Below are 23168 nucleotides of genomic sequence, written 5' to 3' on the forward strand. Positions count from 1 at the left end.
CATGGATTTTTTAGTTATCCTCTTTGATTAAGTACAAAAAGTTTAAAAAAACTTGCCTATCCAAAGGTAGCCAGTGCTGTTTAATAGTATAGAGCCTTGTTCAGCTACCGCTTTGTCTGGGGAGGAACCATCGACCATGATGTGCGCTAGGCGTTTCCTCCTGTGCACAAGAATTGTGTGCCACTCTCCATCAGATACAAACGACTGTGAAAATACAATTATTTTAACTGTCTCAGCTCGATGGAAGTGGAAGTCTCTACCTTTGAGCGGACTGTGAGGATGCTCTTTTGTTTTCCAAGATTAAAACTGAGCTCAGGGTAGCCATCGGCTAATGCAATGGCGAGGTAGCTGTTTGACACGGGTTTTCCTTCACTAGTCCAAAGCAGAAGTCCATCTGGGTCTGTCGTTCGAACTTTAAGCTCGTACCGATTGGATTTCTCAACTTTGCGCCTGTGTTTGAAAATTTGGTTAAAAAAAATATTGAATTTTGGCTTAAAATCAGGTTAAAGCATTAATGAAAATTGTTAGTACCCTTTTGCATAGAATGTGCCTCCAGTTAGTTCTGTTGTGAAAAGCGCGTGTTAGTGCTTCTAGCCACGAATCTTAGCAAACTCACATTTTGTGGCCCTTATTAGGAAACCGAAGGAATGTCTCCCCTGAGAACTTGACTGGCCTATTTAGTGTTTCTTCTCCATTTCCTGTGAAAAATAGTTATTTCAAATAAAAAAAGCATTGGTTGCGGACTTACTAAATTCACAATGAAGCCCTGTAAATCCATTGACGCATTTACACTTGTATTTATTGAATTTGGGCTCGCACACCCCTCCGTTTTTACAAGCGGACTTTAAGCATGGCGGCCCCTGGAAGTGCGTGACCCGCTTCTTGGACACGGCGTGCTTAGCAAAGTTTTCGACAACCTCGCCACCGTTCACTGCCACGAGTTGAATTGCCCCGTCTAATCCGGCCGTGACGCCAGAACTTTTGTGCACGTCATCAGCTGAACTGAATATACATTTGAGAGTAAATATTTATTTGTTATTAAAATGTTTCCTCAAACTTACGGTACACCACCGATATAGAGGGGCTGCTCAAGGTTCAGTTCATTCAAGGGTGGACCTGAGAAACCTTTGACAGGGCTCTGATCGTCCAGTTGTAAGGTTCCCTCCCTGTCGATTCGCGTCACCAGTACCTTGTGCCATTTGTTCAAGCTGACTCTTTGCTCAGACCTGTTTGAAAAATGTTGAAAATGTTTCTCGATTATATAATAATATGTACTAACGTAATGCTAGCGTGGCCACTTCCAAGGTTGAATTTGAATTGGACGTGGCTGTTGACCAGGTTGATCGAAACAAAGTCGCCTCGGCCTCCGTCCATTTGGCCGTTGTACAGCAGAAGGCCGGAAGGAGATCTCGTAAAGAACCAAACCTCCAGCGAGAAGGAACGGGCAACGTTTTCCAGCTTTGGTAAAGCTAAATATGAGTCTCCCTCAAAGTTGGGCGTGAAAACGTCAAGACCTTTGTCATCCACAACTGGAAATGAATCATTTTAATTTCCTAAAGACGTTAGAATCCCAAATTGGTGTTAAAATAAAATAAATTAATTAAAAAATTTAGATTAAATATCCTTGGGTCAGAAGCAGCAGTATCTATGATTTTATTTAATTTTTATTCACTAAGTAGTATCTTTCATGAATCTCTAATTCAATGGATTATAAAACACATTAGCTCTTAATATCAGGATGTGAAAATTTAGGGTAGAACAGAAACTGACCTTGCTTGCAAAGCACTCCTGTTTTTCCTGGCGGACACTGACAAGTAAAGCCATTGTCCAGTTCGAGACAGGTAGCCCCAGCGTCACAAGGCGACGAAGCGCAAGGCATGATGTTCAGTTCGCAAGTGTCTCCAGAGAAGCCTGGCAAACAAGCGCATTTGAAACTGACGGCGTTGTCGGAGAAGCAAGTGCCACCGTTGAGGCAGGGCAGGGTCGAGCAGGGATTGTCTGTGCTGCATTCCCTCACCCCCAGGGTGCGCTCGACGAGGGGATCTCTGCCGGCGTGCAACTCGACAACTTTGCGGCCGATTTTCAGCATTCGAATGCAGCCCATTAAGCCTTGACGCGTGCCAATGTTTTCAAAAACCCTTACAAGTGATAAATTTAATTTGAATTTATTAAAAAAAAATAAACAGATGTAAAACCTTTTTTCGTCAGTAGGAACGGATCCAACAAAGGCGTCCTCTACGAGATCCAAAGATTTCAGAATTCCAGGTGATTGGCCAGCCACGTCGACGGTATTGTCCAAACGAAGAACACCATCTCTCTGGTATCTTCTCGCCACTAAGTGATGGAATTTTCGTAGTTGTACCTTTTCATGGGAAGTTATGACGACTGGACCACTTCCCAAATTATACCTAAACTCCACAAATCTGCCGCAAAAAATGTTTTTAATTTATTTTCTACTATTGTTTAAAAAAAATATCATACCCATTCACCACAGCAAGAGATATAAAGTCGCCTGAACCATCAGCATTTTGTTGGTTGTACAGTAAAATTGTGTCGTTGGTGTAAGTTTTGAATTCCATCTCAATACTGATTTTGTTGTACGCCTTAAGTCTCTTCAACTGGACAAACGAGTGCCCGTCAAAAGAAGCAACCTCATAATCTAAAACAAATTTGGAGATTTGGTTACGATTTGATGGGAAAAATCCAGGGACATCTAAATTAAGAAGCTAGAGCGGAAATTACAACGTGCTATCCAAAATCAAGGCAAATTAATTTTATTAATTTATTTTCCAAATTATAGCTTTTAACCAAATTTTGATAATTTAATCAATGCATCGTAATATTTTTTCAAGCGGATTTTTACGCACCTTTCTTAGCAGCAGCTTCTTGGCAGTGGATTCCAGTCCAGTCACTTCCACAAAGACACTCGAAAACTCCTTCATCCAGATCAACACAAGTGCCACCATTCATGCACGGCTGAGAGGCACAACCCTTTCTCCTCCGAGAGTTGTTTGCTGCGAAAATATTTGTGGTTCGAGCAAAATGGTCACTCTCCTAAATTTTTTTTCCACCAACCTAAGCAGCCCTGGTGGTCCGGCGCCTCAACAAGTCCGTCCCTGCAAACACAAGTGCCTTTGAAGCAGCGAGTGTGCATGACAGAGCAATCCGCATTGCGAGAGCAGGAGTCGCCGAGCAGCGAGCGCGCCAGCACCACGGAAGGGGTAGCTTTTAGCAGGGCTGAGTGCCGCCACCACACTGAGCTGCCCTCCACGTGCTCTTGCGGTGACAGGTGACGAGTGGACTTGACAACTGGAGCAGCAGGGTTGCTTGTCCACCTATGCGTAGGCGCCTCAGTCACTGCCAAAAATTTGAATACTATATATTTTCTGAGATTCAGACGCTAAAATAATTATACCTTACAACGCAAGAGATGTTTAATTTCAATATTATTTATTGCTTAAAACATTTGGGAATAATTTTGAATGCTAACAATGATCTTGTTTGTAAAATAAATTTCTAGCGCAAAAATAATTATTCCTTTCCGGAAATTAAAAAAATGACCCACTCGTCTTGTCTACCGTTAAAATATCATAACGATCGAATAAAAACTGGCTTTAAGATCCAATTTTGAATAATTTCCCATGTGGAGCTCCTTAACTAATTAAAGATTTACCCCTGGTGATATATCATAACTCGCTAGATATTACAAAAATTTATGCTTTTGCCAAAAACTAAAACATCGAATCCAAAGAGCTCCCTTAAGCGATAGAAATAAAATATTATTCATACCTGTTTTCCTGCACATCGCAATACTTTGAACTTCTATATTCATTTGGATTTTGCACGCGTATTGTTTCATATGGCATTCAGTCGCATAGATCCTTCCATCAGAACCACAGACAGTCTATACAATACATATTTTTATTTTATCCTGTGTGATAGATAATTCATACCTGTGAGCTTGTCGGCGTTTTCTCTGAACATGTAATCTTGCAAACACACTCAGGTTCAGTGCCTTTCCTTTCGCACACTGCCCCATGGCGGCAAACCATCTGCTTGCATTTCAAAGGCTTCCTTTTCCTTTTTCTCACTGAAAACAGATATAAAATATTAGCTACTAATTTACCAAACGTGATTTTGTTAACATTTAACGCATCCTTTAGAGCCCAAAATCAGTCCAGGTCCGCATTCAGTGCACTTTTGGCCTGAAACACCTGGCTTGCAGACGCAGTTTCCCGTCATTTGCTCACAATCTTGTCTTACTGACCCCAACGCCGAGCATTGGCATGCTGAAAAAATCAATTAGAACCGTTCCAGGCGAGAAAATTTTTCTTACAAATGCAGCCCATGTATCCTTCAGAGAGTTTGTGCAAGCCCCAAAATCCAGGCTCGCAACGATCACACTTGTCGCCCATGACACCAGGTCGGCAGTCGCAGTTACCTGTTTTTTCGTCGCATTTTTGTGAATAGGAGCCTGCAAATAAAATTAAATCAAACCTCCATTTCCAGAAAAATATAAGTGGAACAAACCTAATTTGTTACAATCACACATAGTTGGACATCCAGCATTGTCTGGGCCTTGTGCCATAGTTTCTCCATCAGGACAGCAGCCAAACCACGACTCATTGCAATTTTTCCTGAATTTTATAATACCTATTCGCAAGTAAAGTGATTCAATTGATTTTTTATTCAAGTAAATCTCACTTTTCCTGCAGCATTTGGCATATTTTGAAGTGTGATGGCAGTAGCTTCCTAAGGGACAGTCCCGTCTGTCAGGGCCGTCTCCACAGTTTATTTCCACACCTGATACCGGATCTAGCAATGGAGGGGCACCATTGCATGCACTTCCATACAATCCTGGCGAACAAAAGAAATTTAAAAATTTTGAAGAAAACATTCAATAAATTTATATCTAATTTTTAATATAATTTCTTAAGAAAAAACTTGCTGTTGATTTTAAGCATTTTAAATGACTATTTGAATATGATGGAAACATTTTTTTAAGATTTGTTTTGCCTCGTCTTTCTCATTAAGGATAGACAGAAACACGCACCTATAGTTTTCTCTTCGCATTCTCCAAAGAAGTCAATTTGAAGTTCTTGTGACCCAGCACATCCAGCTCTGATCATTTCGCACTCGCTGCCGTAAGTGAGACCATCTGAGGCACACACAGGCTCAGGGCTGCTCGACTGGCACTCTTCAGGGCAAACACACGCCCCGTCTCTGCATACGGAGCCAAATCGGCACTTCTTGTTGTTGCACGCATCTGGAAATAATAAAAGACTTATATGTTTTTAATTTTGGTACGTACGAAAATTCAGCTTACCACAAACGCCAGGGTGCGCAATTGTTACCATTTTCTGCATTTTGCACGCATAAATTCGCAGCTCGCACTCTGAGAAGTATGTTATCCCATCACTTCCGCAGATAGGGGTGGTTATCTAGAAATAATAATAAATAATGCGTTATTCGTTAAAGGATTTTTACTTACATTTGACATGCAACTCTGCTGAGGACAAACGCACTTGGCATCTCCGTTCTGGTCGCTTTCACACATTGAGTAAAAATCGCACTTCTTTGATTTGCAACCATCTGTAAAAGAATTAAACGTTTCTGTATTCAAAAATTTTTAATTCAGATGATCTAATTTAATCGGGAAATGCTTATATCTTTTTACTATTATTATGAACTGAGTGAATAGAAATAAATCAAACTTAATAAATTAAAAAAATTTTGGAAAGCTTAGCTTGTTAGTAATTCTAATTTTCATACCACAAAGTCCCTCATAAAGAATTGCAGTGTGCCGCTGCCTCAAGCAACTCTCCTGGCGTAATTTGCACTCGTTGTCGTACGAGAGACCATCAGATCCGCAGACAGGCGAAAACTCAGCTGAACACGTTGGACACTCGCAGTGGGCCTGTCCATCGGCCTTCTCCACACAGTGTCCGCCGAAGGGACACACGTGCTTAGAGCAAGGACCACCAGTTCCTGCACAATCAGCACTTTCAGCAAAATAGAAGATGAATGAAATCGTTTGGAGAGCTCACCGCACAGCCCTTTGTGGGCAATCGCCAATTTTTTGCCTTTGAGACAAGTTTCTCTCAGCAAATGGCACTCAGACTCGTACGTCTGGCCGTCCTCGCCGCAGACGGGCCTGAAAACAGGCGCACAATCGCTTGGACAGGTGCACTCTGCGATTCCTTGCTTGTTCACCGAGCACGCTTGGCCAGGACCGCACCGGACACCCTGGCAAGGGTTCACCCCGCTAGAGCACTCGCCTCGGTAAATGATGCGCAGATCCTTAAAATTGTACAATTATAGAAAAATAGAACGATGTGCTCCTTGAAATACCTAGCAATTTAAAATAAATTCATTTTGATTGAATTCAATTATACTTTTTTGAACGTGTTTTTATTGCGGAGAAGTTTTGATCAATGATTTTAAGAAATTAATTACTTTTTGAGTTCTGCACGCTTCCTGTCGCAGAGAGCATTCATTTATGTAGGTTTTGCCATCTGAAGCACAAATTGGAGACAACTCTAGTGGACATATCTCTCCGCACCGGCACTCAGGGTTCCGATCTTCGTCTAACTGGCATTCTTCCGGCGCAGGACAGATAATATTGGAGCACGGATCTGAATCAAAAATTTGATTAGCAACACGGATTTCGGTGAAACGATAGGTAAAATTATAAAAGAAACGTGTCATGCAGGTTGCCTACTCTGTTCGTCAACAGGCGCAAATGCGTGTTAAAGAGCCAAACATGCTATTGTAACCATGTTCTGCACATACCGCATTTTCCGTAATACTTGACGCTGATATCCAAATCCCGATTGCAAGCATTTCTTCTCAGCTCACACAGGTTTGCGTAGTCCGCGCCATCTGACCCACAAACGGCCCTGAAGCCCGACATTTCGCCTGGAGATTCAGTGCACTCAGCCGGGCACTCGCAATGTGCAGAGCGACCATCGGCTGAGGCTATGCACTTTGCACCAATAGGACATACTTTTCGATGACAAGGATCAGGCAGCTCTAAAAATTTGAAAATAATAAATATCTGTTTTTGAATTGTGTCTCGATATTCGCTTACCGCACTCTCTCTGGTGGACAACTTTGATTTGTTCCTGCCGTCTGCAGGCGGTCATCTTGAGCACGCACTCGCTGACGTAGGAGCGTCCGTCCGACCCGCAAACAGGCCTGTCCAGTCCGACGGCGGCGCACTGCTCTGGACACTGGCAGTTCATTTCGCCGTCCTTGTCCTTCACGCACTTTGATCCGAACGAGCAGTAAACACCTCCGCACATTTCACCTCGATGTAGATAAGAACGCGGCTTGTAATTCAAATCTGCAACAAAATAAAGAATTGATTGATTAAATGAATAAATATTTTTGTGCACAGCTAATTTTTAATTTTAGTTACAATTTATGTAAATGATTGTTCCGCTGACGAGTAAAAGTACGCAGAGCGCGACCGTCAAAGAGTGCAGCACACTTTGGCTGCAATTTCTCTGCCCGGGGAGCTCGACAATAATTGTCCTTTGAACAATTCCAGCGTTTTCAGCGCTTTGATCCACAGAAGCCAAGTCAAAAGGAGGAACATGCCCTGAGCAATTTCCCGGAGACCATTTGCCAGGCATCATGTTTGAAAAAATAAATACCGTTTACGGAAATAAGGAAATGTCTTTCAATAAAAATTGAGCTTGCTGGTTTGACAAGTTGTGCGACAGAGCTTTTAGCTCGGCAGTGAAGGGTACACTGACTGAAAGAGAGCTCGCGAGCAGCCATCCAGATTACACCCATGAGGGCGCAGCAGCTTTTCAAAACTCCGCCCCGTTTGTATTTTGCCTCACTAGCTAAATTAAAATTTCATTAGCCGCTCACTGTCAACAAAACGTTTTCAAAAGAGCACTACAAAATGCATGGCAGAGCTGGGGAGAAAATTAAAATATATATAGCTACCCGTTTGTCAGACTCACGGAAGGTTAAAATTAATTACTCTCGAGCATTAATTTAAGCTCCAAAATCCAAATACGAAACTCTAAAATGGAATAAATTAACTAATTACATATTAAACGTTATAGTTCTGATGTACTTAAAAATCGAAACCAATCAAAAATTATTTATAAATTACTTTTATTAGAATTATTAGTTATGTACAAAAATTTGTCAATACTTTGAGGGGGGGGGGGGGGAAAGCCTCTAAATTTTAGTTTACGGCATATACAAGTATACAATTTTAGTATCTTAATGACTGACAATGAGTCACCCAGCCAGAATTGTTACATTTTTATCTCATTTTATTTGTTTTGAATTTATATCCTTAGAAAAAAAATAGAAAACGTTAAACGCAAATAAAAAGTGCTAAACAAAAATGCTTCGAAAAATTGTCACTGAAATTGCGGATTTAATCGCACTTCCAGCGCGAGAATGGTCGTTTTTCTTGATTACTTACAATGATAATGGCACGCTTGCACCCGTATTCCTCCCTTGTGAGCGCGGTTGGTGGTTGCGGTTTTGAGTTTGTGCTGCGCCAGCCAGTCATTGAAATTTATCGAGCAGGTGTTTGCTTTGTCGGAACAATGGGGCAGCAAAGGAAGCTGAATTTGTCGTGCTACAAAATTATTTCGCCCCGTCGTCGTTTTTGTGCGAATAAATTACTCTGCGGTTGCTGAATATGTATATGCCTCGAGCCTCCCTTGTCTGCCATAACGCATTAATTATTTAATTGAGGGGAATGCCTTGGAAACGAATGTCGTGTGTCTCAATTTGGGTTTTGCAAGAGGAAGAATGGGCAGGGGATGCAAATTTGGACGGGAAGGGGGATTTTGCGATTAGGGGCTCATTAGGCCAGAGAAAAACTGAGCTTGTGTTTAATGGAGCGTTTAAAATGAATGAAATCAGTGTGAGTAAAAGAAGATAAAGAATTGTGATTTTTTTAGTATGGTACTAATATTGGAAAAATACAAAAAGGCAGTAGCTATATACACAAATATTTAAATTGGGTAAACCGGGGTTGCATCAGTTGTGCATTTGGAAATTTAGGAATGATATCTTTCTATTTCAAAACGTGCATGACCACCAACTCGACCGCATCCAACTTTATTTTTCAAATAAAATAATAGCTTTTTCAAAATTCAGTACCATAATTATTTATAAAAAAAATTCCTATTGGAAATTAAAAAAAATCTCTTTTGAAATAAACATTTATTGAAATAATTTTTTGTGTACATTTAAACATCAGAATAATCATTTTTGTAATAAATTATAAGTAATTGATTGCTCCAAATTTACTATGATGTGGTGAATCATTAAAACTATCAGATATTACATACCGAACGTTATGCTTATGCTTGTGAAAATTACATGTGTGGCTTGCTTGATCGGATCTTCGTAAAAGGCAAGAGTTGCAAGGAGAAGCAGCTGCCTGTGCCCATTGTAATAATCCACACTTTTGTGCTGATCAAAAGTGGGAGTTGCCGATATTCGAATTAAGAAGTACAATAAATCAAGCCATCGTCCCACAAAGTGCGTTTGCCGGGATAAAGAGAGGGCCGAGGAGCATTATTATATTATCAAAGCGGCGCGGCGAGAGGCTTTTTCGTTGGGCTGGCCGGGGCCGATCAGATTAATGGCTGCTGATATTATTACAAAATAAAAGAGCAGCTAGCCACCCACTGAAAATTGAAAGATAAACAACGCGCCGAGAGACCTTTTGTGTGTGCTGCAGCATTTGCACCAGGGTGTCATTATCGAGAAAACCCCATCATTAAACCTTTCAAAGAGGGCGGGAGGCGCCGCGCTTCTAATTGTCTACGACCTGAGCATCACAAATTACACGCTCGTGAATGTCAAGCTCGTAATTTGGTCTATGAACGGAAAATCGAGACGATCCGGATAAAAGCGTGAGTAAACAAACAATGGATTTACGTAAATTAGATTCTAAACGCACCGAGACTATGTAAATTACGTTCGAACGGGTAATTATGCTGCATTTTTTCAGGAAAAGATTAAAATGATTATCATAAAAGTTCTCTTGGTCAACCAATAATTAAATCAAAAGTTTTTAACGGTAATTTAAGATTTTCAAGGGCTGTAAATAATAATAGCTTGCAGTATGGAAATGATTCAATACAAAATTTAATACAAAATTGAAGCGTCTCTGTTTCTGTACAGCCAAGAAGATATAATATATGTTTTACTAATTGAAAAACTTATTTTGAAATAGATTTTTGAAGGATTTATTTTATTTAATGTTCTTTTTAAATAATGAAATGAGGCATACATATTTTGACTTGCAATATTTCATTTGATTTTTAAAGAGGATTCAAATCGGTTTCATTCGTATTTTACACATACCTTTCGTGCAACAAAACTTCAGAGTTTTTTTTTTATTTTTACCTAACTGGAGGTTAACTGTTCAATGAATTCCGATCGTAAAAAGAGTTTAGAATTAGAATCAACGACCCCGCGACACATATTGCCCAACGTTCACATGTATGACAGGAGAGAAAAAATTCCGGCTGACGGTAAAATAATCTTGTTTGGGAGAACAGGAGGAGCCGCCCTTGTTACAATTTAGACAGGTAGGAAAAAGGATCGAGAGGTTTTACTCCGTGCCAGGGCTTTATTGAAACAAATTCCAGTCGTAAAACCTTTGCTCTGCGCTGGCTCACTGGCAGCAGGTGGAATAAATTATGCATTTAATATTGCTTCTCACTTAAGCCACAGTACACGAATTTGCTTTGTTTGACACCATCTTGGCTGGTATACTCGGACCACCGAAATTCGAATTTCAAAACACTTTGATTGATTTGAAGCGGATTGCACTGTAGAACAATGGACAATAAATTATCCCGAGCCGAGTTTGGCTTATCTTATGAAGGTGTCCAGTCTAATTTTAATTGGAAAATTCCCACTCAAGCTGGTGAGCAAATCGGTTGAAATTTATTTTCGACGCCCTCATTAATTAAACGGAAATGAGCAGGTGGCTTGGTATAGGTCTCAATCTCTTTTTACGCGCCAGATCCAATTATTACTTTTGTCGACGGCCGAGAAGAGTTAAAGTAAAAATTATATTGCTTCTGCCAAAGCGGCAAACGGAGTGATCAGATAATAAATCTCCGACTCAACGAGAGCACTTTTATAAATTGGTGTGAAGAAACGAGGAGGGTGGGTCTCCCTTTACGGAATGTTTTAATAATTCGATCCCACCGCACCGCACGCGTGTCCAAAAAGAAGAAACACGTGTCGGAAAGTAATTATTCGGCTATTTGGGCGATTTGAAAATTATACGTGAGAAATTTTGGTAAGAGAGACTGTATCAAATTCATTTAAAGACTTCTTGTATGACCGACAATTTTATTTAATGTTCCGACAGGCCCTTGACGAATCACACCATTCTGGTCACTAATTATTGTTATAAGAATATTTTTGAATTAAATAATATCAATAAAATCACCATGATGCTGTCTAAATAAAACCATGGCTGATATAGAAACAGGTGTGACAAATTGAAAAATATGTCAACCAGTATTTTATTTATATTAAAAAACCAAACAATTAATTTTTGATTTTTTTCTCATGAAAAAGTAATAAATACATATATGAAATAATTATTTGATGCTCTCTATTGAAATCATACTAAAAATATGAACATCTATATTATTATCGAATGAAAAGTCAGAAAGAAACCTAGTTAAAATTACTTGCGAGGAAAATTATTTCCTTATTATTTGGAACAGTAATTTTTAACAAATCTCAAGAGAGAATTTAAATGGTAATAGCCAAAGTCTCAATTTTTTCACGCCTCGCTGAGCGAAAATTGTCAATTAACAAGCAAGTGCAAAAACAAGCCAATTAGTTAGCCCCACTTCCACTCTGTTTCAGGCGCCAAAACACGAGCCATATCAGATTAGAAAGATTTAAGGCATAATTAGCGTCGCAAAGATCGCAGTAGGTGACAATTTTACGTGCGCGCGCTTTTATCTCTTGAATCTCCCGACGGCTCTGGTGCGCGCGACCAGTTTCCTAAAAAGGACAACCGAATCAGGAGCTGACACGGTTCCAGAATTTGCATTCGGAATTACTGTAATCAAACTTTCGTCTCGGAATTTATCGCCTGAAAATGAAAATTTCTCCTGCGCCCACCAAATTCTTTTTTCATTTGGATTCCTAGGCAGAATTTTTAGGGCGTTTTCGTGCCTCATTAGCCCGAGAATTATTCGATGGAGACAATAATAAAATAGGAAAAAGGCGTGTGGGTGGCACCTTTTTGTAAAGAAAGCTCTGTTTTGTCACCAAAAACCACCACGTGATTTAAGAGTTGGACCGGCAGCGTTATTTTCTATTTTTCAGATCGACCCTCGACAGGGTGTGTGCCTTACTTTTTACGATTATTCTCTCTCCTTCTTCCAAGTGGAAACATAAGGCTAAAATAATCAGGCGGCGACACGCAGGCAGGTACCGAAATTATCATCTTTGACGGATGCATCAGAAAAAATGTTCCGCAGCCAGGAGAACAGGGTCACGCCCATCTCATCTGGTCCCTTTATTACGGGGGTCTTGGAAGACAAAAAGAGCAGCCTTATTCTTGTCGGTGCAGGCCGACAACAAAAAATTGTCTCCCGCTGATCGTCTGACAACTTCAGCCCTCGCGGCGGCTAATCGATGGCGTATTCTCTTCTCCAAAGGGGACGATTTGTTCGTGGAATTATTGTTGTACGCACGTTTGTTGAACGCTTGGGAGGGAATTTATATGCACCTCAACAGTCCTCACTTCGAATGGGAAATTTAAGCAAGACGGTAGACACAAACACAACAATGAAATTTAAATACATGGGACAAGGCAAATACTATAGTATTATTTGAATAATGAATAATGACTATAGTTAGTTGATAGGTGAACAGGACTTTGAATTTTGGACGGTGTTTTTGGAAGTTAAGTATTTTTACTGGATATTTCTATCATCTTAAAATTTATCGCAATAGAAGCAAAAATAAAAAATGGTAAGATTTAAAATAAAGTTAACTATAAACCTTGTCTAAAACTGATTTTGGACGTGGAAAAAGTAAAATATTTAAGCATGGAAACCCGACCAAAAATATTTTGTGATGCAAATTTCCACCCATAAGTCAACTTTTGGTAATAATTCAGTAAAAAATGGGACGTTTCACGTTCATTTACTTGTTTATTTATTTAGACTGCTTAAACAGTTTCAAATGATTTTATGAATGGTTCAAATGGCCTAAAATGGCAGTATTCGAGCTCGTTCTATGATTATGACTTAAGACCAAGTGGAAAACTCAGAAATAATATAGCTATCAACCTTCTTAATATCACAAGCCTGTTTGACCAACAAGTTAAAGCTTTGCAATTCATTTTTATTGATGTAATACAAACAAAATATAATGGTAGGAAGAGTTATGTTTATTTTTTTTTGGGCCCATTTAATTCTAAACATGTAAGGAACATACCTAAACAGATATTATTAAACAAACACGAAATTCTCTTTGAAGGGAATGAAAAAGATTTCATCCTTGTTGATTTCAGAGTTATTTATTTCTACGAAAAAACTTTGTAAAAGTATTTAGAAATATATTTGGTTGAAATTATTGTCAATTTGTTAAAAATATTAGCACTTAAATTAGTTAAGAAAAGATCATGAAAAATTTTATGCACATTTAACGCTTTATTTATGAGCACGAGTGTTTAAAACACAAATAGTATAAGTTTTTAATAAAGTTTGACGCGGAGATTTTGTTAAAAAGGCGTGAGAAAAATTGCGATTTGTCAAGGTTATGCGCAGAGAGGCGTCTGTAATTATCCCTAATGTTGCACTTCACCCAATGTTTTTCTTGCGATATCCATAAATCCACGCAGCACTCCAAAAGCGCAAACAATCGCCTCCGCGCACAACAGTGAGCAATTCTGCGCGCGTCCGCCTCGAAATTACCCTATTTGCCTTCAGAATTATTAATGAGGCGCAATTGGAAGTCCAGAAAGTGGTCATTTTTCAGCAGGCTCATCTCTCGCGGCTGCTCACGCGCGAGGCAGACGCAGACACACACACACACAGAAATAATAATATAAGCGAGAGAAAAAGGTCGAAAGGCGGCGCCTTTTCTCGCTCGGCTCCCGCGGCGGTGCAACAGGTACAACTTTTGCTTCATTTCTCTCATAAAAGCGACACCTGTCCTCCAAATCGCGCTTTTTCGCGTCCATAGCCGATCGATTTTCGCCGGCTGAAGGTGTGTGTTTGCTCCCTGACGAAAGGAAAAGGCAGGTGTTGAATTTGGACGGGAATTTCGGGGCCTTTTGGGCCATTTGGGACCCGAAAGCGACGCGCTGTGCTCAGCTCCATGTGCGTGTGGGCGAGAAAAACGTATTTTCCTGCTCGCAGGCCACGCGCAAACAAATGAGGCGACGCAGAAAGAAAAACGCTACTCCGCATTTAAACACGGAACGCATTAATTGGGGCCCTCGAGAAATTTAATCTGTACTTTTCCCACAACGCCAAAAATGCTAGATTGCTTCCAACAAGAGGTTTTCTAACTGCTCTTATTAATAAAAACAAATGATTTTGCACTTTTTTAAAGAAACAGATTTGATTAAAAATCTTACAAGTCCAGCAAATTCCAAAGATTTATCAGCTGGTTCTCCTAAGATGCTCAGCAGGAGATTAATTGATTAATTACAAAGTTATCAGAAATTGGGTTGAAAAATAATTCGATTAATTTAAAATTTTTACCATCTTAAATTTTATTATTCTTTAGATGCCAAGCAATGTTTGACAATATTGTTTCTAGATAGATTCTGGACATGGTTGGGGTCAAAGGAAATGAAAAAAAAAACATAATTTCACGAAATTATTCAACAGATTTCCTATTTTTAGGCATTAATATGCCATTAAAGATTCCAAATCTGTGATTTTCCTCCTCGATTCCTAAAATATAAGCTAGTTGGAATGACCATTTCTAAAAAGGCGGTAAAATGAGGAATTTTTCACGCATGTTCACACGCGCGACGAGCGTAAAATAAATCACGATCAAGCGACAGGCGGAGGCGGATTATGAAATAATTTAGGTGCGCATTATTTTCCTCAAGCAATTTCGACCGTTTTGACACGAGGTGTTTTCCTCGGGGCGGCGTCATCAGTTCAAAGGAGAAAACAATGCGTGAAATTCCACAGCCAAACTCGTTTCCGGACCAAAGACGAATAAATAATCTGCCTTTTCAGCGCTTTTTATATCTCAAGGGACACATTCCAAGAATTCAGTCTATATATCGCGTGGGGCAATCGTCTGGCCGCCTTTCTGTTCCATTAGCGGATAAATAAATAGGCAAGTCATTAAAAGTCGATAAAGATGAGAATTAGCCTGAGGCGTGCAGATTTGTTTACTGAAGCGCCTCTCCTTCTACTTCTTTTCTCTCCAGCCTCTTGCGCGGTCAAATATTTGCGAAGAGCCTCGAATTCCTAGACACGCGGAGATCGCCCAGCTCGTGTGCACACAGTCTGCTTCACGCACAATGGAAATTTGACCGATATTCTTAAACTTGATACTTTGACAAAGAACGTGCCACGACTTGTGGTAACACTTGTAAAATGAGAATAATTTTTCAAACACTCCTACGGCACCAGGCAGATACAAATTTCTGAAGGGAAAATTATCCCTGATTTTTTTACGAAGATGAGTTTGGACAAAAAGCGGATGATTCATAGAAGTGACAGTTTACTGTTTTTACTGTGTGGAAATTTCATAAAACGAAACTCAATATCAGCGATAAAAGGAGACCCGATTTTCCGAGAAATCGTAGGATAACGATAATTTAATAAGAATTTATAAATTAATCATTTGTAAGCACGCCTAAACTATCAATTAGCCAATTGACTTATTTTTCATATGAAATTAATTTATGCAAACAGCGTTCGTATGTAAAATTTTAATGGCTGATTTTTAAGCTTGTTCTTTTCAATTGTTCGAGCAGTTGGAAATTACTGAAACTAAAGCCACAAAATGATTCAATATTACGTCAAATAATTTAATTCTGCGCTCCTTGATTGACATGCAGCAAATGAAGGAACGTACTTAGAACACTGTGTTTTCACAAACAAAAACAAAATCTTAGACAAGAGTTTTACTGTTCTTCCTGTCTACAAAACCACGCAAATTTTCGGCATCTTTGATCTATTTTCTCTTAGGACAGAAAATAATTTGCACACAATCATCACGCACTGCACAGCACACACCCATTGTCACCCACAAAGAGGCCCTCGTATTTACAATAAGGCTCAGACCGTGATTCGCTCGCCCCTGGCTTGGGACTGCGTCGGTCATTTTTCCACCAAAGCCAATTTCCCAACAAAAGACCGCTAATGTTTTTCTTCTGGCCACGGTTGATTACATAATTTCGACATTATTAGCTAGGGCGGCGATAAATTTCGCAAATGAACCTTTCGGAACAGAGCAGAGACTCGTTGTAATTTATTGCGCGGCTCCTAGGCGCGAATAAAGAATAAATAAAACAAGGCGGCCCGGGCAGCGCGCTATGGCGAAAAATTATGGAGACAGAAACATGAACCCCAATTGCTTCCAAAAGTCCACACCTCTTCTCTCTTGTAATTGCATGCGATATAATGCTTTGCACGAATAATTTGTCACCGCGAAATTGTAAAAGTTCGGCCCCTTCAAATGTACACCGGCTAAAAAGGATTAAATAATGCGAGTTCAAAAGTATTTAAATGAGCTGATTAGAATCCAATGCAAATTGAGACGTTTTGCCTGCTCATTTAAATGAGAATGAAATGCGGGATAAACCCTGCTAAAAGCATCTTTTTGCTCTCACCGCCGCGCGCTTTATGCAAATTTCCGTTTCAGTTAAAAAGCCTAATCAAAAGCAGCTTCTTGTGCGGACGCTCATTAAGCAAATTAACTTGTTACAACCACTGTGCGCTGGCAATTTATTTCCTTCACGCGAGCCAAAGAACAGTGCCACACTGAAGGGCGAGCGGTTTCTTGTCCCTTTCTTATTTAATGACTTAAACCTAATTTATTCTGCAAAGCAAGGCTGAAATTTATTTGACAGTCAGTAGTACTTGTTTTGTAAATCGAACAAAAATTTACTTGGCGTGAAAAAATGTGGTTGGAACAGTGAAAAAATTATTTATTTATTTGCGATGTAAACATTTAATCCAGTGAATATCTATGCTCTTCCGTTTAAAACGATTTCAAATTTTGAATAATTCCGTGATATTCGTAAAATAATACAACTGATTCGTATGAAATGTGAATTAAAAATTTAACTAAGAACCGATACTTTAGCCATGAAAAAAATAGAGATTTTGAAATTGCGGCAAATTAATTATTTGCATTCCCATGACATTATGTGCTACATCAAAACCAAAACATTTCTCTCTTTATTCAGACCAAAATTAACTTGACACATGCACTGCCGCTCCTTTAAAGGTATGATTAATGTGTCTCTATAATAAAATTGTAGCTAAATCACGTCAAACCCCTTTGCCACAAAAACTGGATTTAATTGATTGAGAAAGTTCGCTGAGCGCGTCAAAATTAAATGGATCAACTTGCGCACGTCCCTCACACGCTTTTATAGCTGCTGAAAAACGAGAAGCGCCCGTCTTCGTATGCGATTTGCATAAATTATTTCCTCATCAAGCTAGAGTGCCGCGAGCCGGCGATTTTTTATATTTTAATCCCACCGACCAAGTGATAAAAGCTCGAGACGGCGGCGTGTGTAATTGGGAGTGTTTATTTGTAATTACAAAATTCCTCTCCATTGAGATCGCGCGGCCAGATTGGCTGGCGGTAATTTTCACTCGTGCGCCGCTTTGAAATGCAATTATGACAAATTATCGGGCAGAAATTACACGCCTCTGAAGAACGTGATTTCGGCCGCGAGAGGAGGCAAATTTTAACGGCGGCTTTTCATCATTTCGACAAGTGCCGATTACTACACGCTTAACAAGGTTTTTGCCCATCGCATTTCTCGTGTAATCATGTAATTGCCTACTAGGAACAAGAAAATTGTAATAATTTTTTTGAGTATTCGCATGTAATGTACAGTAAATTTTATTTATGTAATCAAACATAACATGAAAGGGAATTTCATTAATGGGATAAATATCTGCAAGAATAAACGTTTTCTATATTTTTAGCTACCGATTGCAACTGACAAATCTTCAGGCTAATATTACGTTTCCACCCTTTTAAAAAATTACGTTTTGATTTTTAGCAAATTGACGTACAAGATAATCCAGGTATTCGAAATTGTTCCCTAAAATTGGTTAATTTTAGCTTTAATTTAAAATTTTATATTAAATTCAGCACTGTGCACCAATAAAGTAGAAATAAGGTTGTGCAACAGTTGAGTGGACCTGATTTGTAAAATATTATCCTTTACTGAATTTTTAAAATCTAGATCACAAGGAATGTTTTTCAAAAACTTCGTGATAGAGCAGGGCGCGCGAATTCCATCACTTGACGCAAATCATTATTTACTGCCTGCGCTTTTTGATCCGGGAGAGAATATAAAGGACCTCACACACAAATTTTATGGTCAAGCGAGAATTGTAGGCGTGCTAAAAAGTTATTGATTTTATTGGCTGAATAAAAGATGAGCATTTTATGGCCAGTTTGCGGAAAAATTCAATTCAGATGTAACGCACGGCCCGGTCTAGGGTTCGGGACTTGTGCTAGTGCGCTACGCCGGTTAGCACTCTTGGTGCTTGCCGGATTTGGCCTTTCTGGACCGCGTGCCGCACTCCCGTGGGGCGGCAGCGTGTTCCCTAACTTAAGCTTGAGTTCGTCGGGGCGCGACGACACAAGCCGGACACTAACCAAGTCCTCCGCACTATGGGGAGGATGGTTGTGTCCTCGGTCCTCCAACACTGCCTGAAGGGCAGTGCCAAAAGAGGAGCTTTACGCAAATTGCAAATCCTAAGTCTAACTTGCAAATTAACTACAAATGAGAGATCTAGGGATAATAAATAGGCGAAATACAATGATGCGTTGCACAGAACGCCTGAGAGAATAAATTGGTAATTTATTTTCACCGCGTGTCCCGAAAATAATAATAAAAATCCAGTATATTTGCTTTTTGCTCGGAGGCCGAGGAATGATTTACTGTGCGCTCAGTGCGGCGGTCGGCGCCAGGAAAAAGTGAAATATTGTTTGCGGGCACAAAAACAATGGCCAATAAAAGCTTTTTACTCTTGAGAGCGCAGCCAAAAGAAGTGATTTTCAGCATCAGAGGTCGCGGAAAAAGCTCAAGATGAAAGGGATAAAATGTGAGAGTAGACTTACGGGACTCGTTTGTTTATCCTTTATATTATTTCACATAATTTTCTCCAAACCGCCAACCGCCTAATACTAACTCCTTTTTAAATTTTTCATTTTATTAAAATTTTTAAATTATTTTAAACTGTGTAGCAGTCCAGAGCAGGAGTTGGAAATTTATATGGCAAGGGCAGAAGATTCAGCTCCGCAAAATTGGATTATGGGGGGAAACTGCGGAATTTATTTTCTGTGACAATTCTTTTTTGGGGATTTTCTTGTCAGAAAAGACCCTTCCAACCTTAATAAATCTCACCAAAAGAATTTAATGCCTACTTTAATGCCGATGAGAGTCAAATATTTCATTTTTTGTGAGCCAACCACCAAAAATACAAGTAAAGCCAGTCATAAATATGTTTTTCGCCCGCCCGCCGCCATCCACCACATTTTACAAACATCAACACTTATTTTATTTGGTAATGAGCTGTTTGCTCGCACGTTTTATTCTCTGCTGCTATTGTGGGTAGCTGCAAAGTCGTTCTCTCGTGTGTGTGCGCGATTTCATTTTTTGTAAGCGCCCGCCGCGCGACGAAAGTGCCCACGCGCGCAGCCCAACAACAATAAATTTCCTCACGAGGCGCCAGACGGTGCACGAGAATCGACGCTGGTAAAATTTACTGCCACGCATATATTTCTGCTGCATACTAGTGTGCATTCTACACCGACAAGTGAGGCTATATTTCATTGCTTAGGCCTTGATATTGGGAAAATTGATTTTTATTCCCTCGACTTCTATTGCGAGCTCTTTGAGTTATTATTTTATTGAGGCCATAGGGCATCGAAATGTGCAAATTCTTTAACCAGATGTTTGTTAGGTAGGTTAAATATAACGCGAATTTTACTTTAAATTCAATAAATTTTGTCAACTGTCCGCGAATGACGAAATTTTAACTTTCTACTTATCGTATACTAGCTGAGTAGTATTATTTATTGGGAGTTCATAGTTTTCACATTTGATATTTTTTATGAAAGTAACACAAATCCGTATTTTCATATGCTTAGTATAAATCTGACTAAATGGATTAGTGACAATCACATAAATAACTCTGCTTGAAATTTGAAATACAAAGAAAATTCCCGTTTGCAACTAAAAGCTTTTTATGCGTGTATTTTGTACGAGATAAGAAGAAATATGAGAGCTTTTTCCACCATCTTTCATTTCAAATGAATGGTGCTGAATTCCAAACAGCGCCACAATAAGCAAAAAGGGCCTGAGCCGTGTGTACGGCTCCCGCGTATGTTTATTTTGCCAGAGCAAAATTCTCCACAACTTGCCGCGCACGAGATAAATATAAAATACAAGGAATAACGCGCGCGCCTTATTTTCATTCAGCAGCCGCTTGCAAAGAGCGAAAAATGAATCATTCGCGGTGGGTACATGTTCCCTTTGTTTTTTATCATCCTCTTGTAAAACAGTACGAGGATGCTGTTTTAGAGAAATCGCGCGTCGGCAGAGAGAAACAACTTGCGTGTGTTTACGCATATTATAAAGTGAGTGTGTGCCGCGGTCGCGCGTGGTTTCCAGGTAGACACATTCATTCTCGCAGGATTTTGCGGTCCCTTTTGCTTAGGACAATAAACACGAAGCATTTTCGGATTGGTCTGTTAGCGAGAGAGCGGCTGATAAATAGTATAAATAGTTTGGACACATTCGAGAAAATGTATTTTTTGATCTCTTCCAGCCCATAGTAATCGTTAAAGTAAACAAAAGGTAGAGAAACAAATCTGTTTTGAAGGACAAGCAAGTCACGTATAGGGATGTAAAATAGTCAAAGAATATTAGTTAGAAACATGCAAAAAAGTTATCTTTGCATCTAGAAAACTCGTTGTAAAGACAATATTTTATAGCAAATTTGTTGCCCACATTTATGAAAAAACTATGGTCAAGACTTTGTTTCTATGTCATCTGTCATTCTTTTATTCTGTAATAATTTAGTAGCATGTAAGATAACATTTAATAACGATGGAATCTTGATTGCAACTTATCTTATAAGTATAGTATATTATTATATAAGCTGCCAAAATTGTACATGATACGAAAATACATATTTTGCTATATAGCCAAATATTTCAATGAATCTAAGCAAATGCTTGTTTTTTTGCCTAATGTGGTTTTGCAGAGTTCACTTGTAATCTGATTAAAATTAATTGACCCTGGAAATACAGTGCATAAATGTGGGAAATCCTAACTGTTTATAAAGATGCTTGAAAATACACTCGCATCAACTACAATTATTTCATATTTTCAATTTACTTGGAGGAGCTGCAGAGATAACACACAGCTTTTAGTTCGTAAATTATCTCCTCTTTCTGGGAGAGAAAAATTGCTGATAATTTTACATTGGACCAAAAAAAACATAAAGTTTGCGTCATCTTAAGCAACAAAAAATATACATCAGCGTGAAATTCCCCAGCCCCTTTAATGTTGTACTACAGGCAGAAAAATGCAATCAACAGAGTTAAGAATCAGAGATCTTTATCACACTCGGCCATTTTTCAACTCAAATTTATGTAAATGTACGTGGAAGCAGCTATACAAAATAGCTTTCAAGTGCTCACAGATCGGTGTCGCCGCTGAAATCTCGGCCGCCGGCGGCCGCCAAGAGAATCATTATCTCTTAATCTGCCTCTTTGCATGACTTATTCATTGCAAAAACAGTTTATTATTTGCGCTGAGTGGAAGGAAAACTGGTTTCGTGCCCAATCGCGCGCCTCATTTAAATATTAAAATAAATTCAGAATGGAGGTATATCACGAACGCGAGCCTGGTATCTCCATAAAAGCGACACCATAAAAATGTTTGGCCAAATTTTATCATCCCCGCACACAGCTTAAATATAACGGCAATAAATTCACGCAAACGAATCGATGTGAAATTTAGCTCGGAAACAAATTAATTATATCCAGCTGTTGCGAGTTAATCGTGTGCTGTGCACCATATCATATTATATCATACTGGCTTCGCATATCGGAGCTGATGCCGCAATTTGCGTGGCGAACCAGGGAAGAAATTCAATATTCTACGCGCGCACCACATACAAGAATAAATAATTCCGCGCTGAATAATGAGGCCGCAATTTATAATATGTAATCCTCCTCCACTTTCAATCCCGCCGAAGGGCCCATCAACTCCACAATCAATTATTTGCGAATGTGTGTGGTTTCGATACAAATATCGCAAAAATCTTAAAAGTTAATTATTCTCATGTGTACGCCGTGTTTCCAAGAAAAAAAACTAAATTTTTGATTTCAGACCGTAAAAAAGTAAAAATTCCATATGCATACAACTTTTTAACAATTCAGTACACGTCTCTGACAGTTTAACTTGATTATTAGGAAAGACGTTTTTTTCGAACTATACAAAAAGCCACGGATAATTAGTCAAAACAAAGGCGCGTTAGAGACGAAAATGTTCTGAATGGCGAGAGCGACCAACCCTGAAAGATTATACTCAGAGCGGCACTTTCTACAGCTTTTGAAACCATATATGAGAAGTGAACAAATACGAACTCGTCCTTAGTTTAGATTTGTTTTGCCAGTCACGCCCATGAGCTGCTAATTGCCTCTTCGAGGCAGGGGAATAAAAGCCAGCCGCTCTTCTTGATTCGCAAAAAATAAAATGGCAAACATGGGTAAAAAGTTAAAAGTTGTTTGCTGAGTTAAAAGCAATTTATCTTTCAAGATGACAAAACTATATCGCAATAAATTTAATTATACTTTGGAGCTTGGTAAAGATGTAAACGTAATTGAATTTAATACTATTTCTGACTCAGTTAGTGAGATTTAACATAAATATTTATTTAAGTTTTATATCA

The 23168-nt window shown here is 39.2% G+C and overlaps 1 protein-coding gene across 2 annotated transcripts in view; it reads right to left on the reverse strand.

The window, feature by feature from the left end:
- LOC135946172 (agrin-like) overlaps positions 1-23168 on the reverse strand; it is a 31597-nt gene that overhangs the window by 836 nt on the left and 7593 nt on the right. The window contains exons 2-26 of one of the 2 annotated variants that reach the window (XM_065494252.1): positions 7091-7345; positions 6793-7032; positions 6457-6635; positions 6048-6300; positions 5773-5988; positions 5492-5592; positions 5327-5441; positions 5054-5266; positions 4705-4857; positions 4531-4653; positions 4337-4474; positions 4146-4289; positions 3954-4090; positions 3790-3904; positions 3076-3357; positions 2868-3014; positions 2482-2659; positions 2196-2423; positions 1771-2138; positions 1280-1529; positions 1062-1226; positions 749-1002; positions 617-698; positions 261-450; positions 57-204 (exon numbers count right to left, since the gene is read on the reverse strand). In XM_065494252.1, the coding sequence (XP_065350324.1) occupies positions 57-204; positions 261-450; positions 617-698; positions 749-1002; positions 1062-1226; positions 1280-1529; positions 1771-2138; positions 2196-2423; positions 2482-2659; positions 2868-3014; positions 3076-3357; positions 3790-3904; positions 3954-4090; positions 4146-4289; positions 4337-4474; positions 4531-4653; positions 4705-4857; positions 5054-5266; positions 5327-5441; positions 5492-5592; positions 5773-5988; positions 6048-6300; positions 6457-6635; positions 6793-7032; positions 7091-7345 (4674 nt within the window). Of the gene's footprint in view, positions 1-56; positions 205-260; positions 451-531; positions 699-748; positions 1003-1061; positions 1227-1279; positions 1530-1770; positions 2139-2195; positions 2424-2481; positions 2660-2867; positions 3015-3075; positions 3358-3789; positions 3905-3953; positions 4091-4145; positions 4290-4336; positions 4475-4530; positions 4654-4704; positions 4858-5053; positions 5267-5326; positions 5442-5491; positions 5593-5772; positions 5989-6047; positions 6301-6456; positions 6636-6792; positions 7033-7090; positions 7346-23168 lie in introns of those variants that run through there. The other variant, XR_010575494.1, reaches the window with a different exon arrangement.

Source organism: Cloeon dipterum, chromosome X, assembly GCF_949628265.1.
Source record: "Cloeon dipterum chromosome X, ieCloDipt1.1, whole genome shotgun sequence".
Lineage (NCBI taxonomy): Eukaryota > Metazoa > Arthropoda > Insecta > Ephemeroptera > Baetidae > Cloeon > Cloeon dipterum.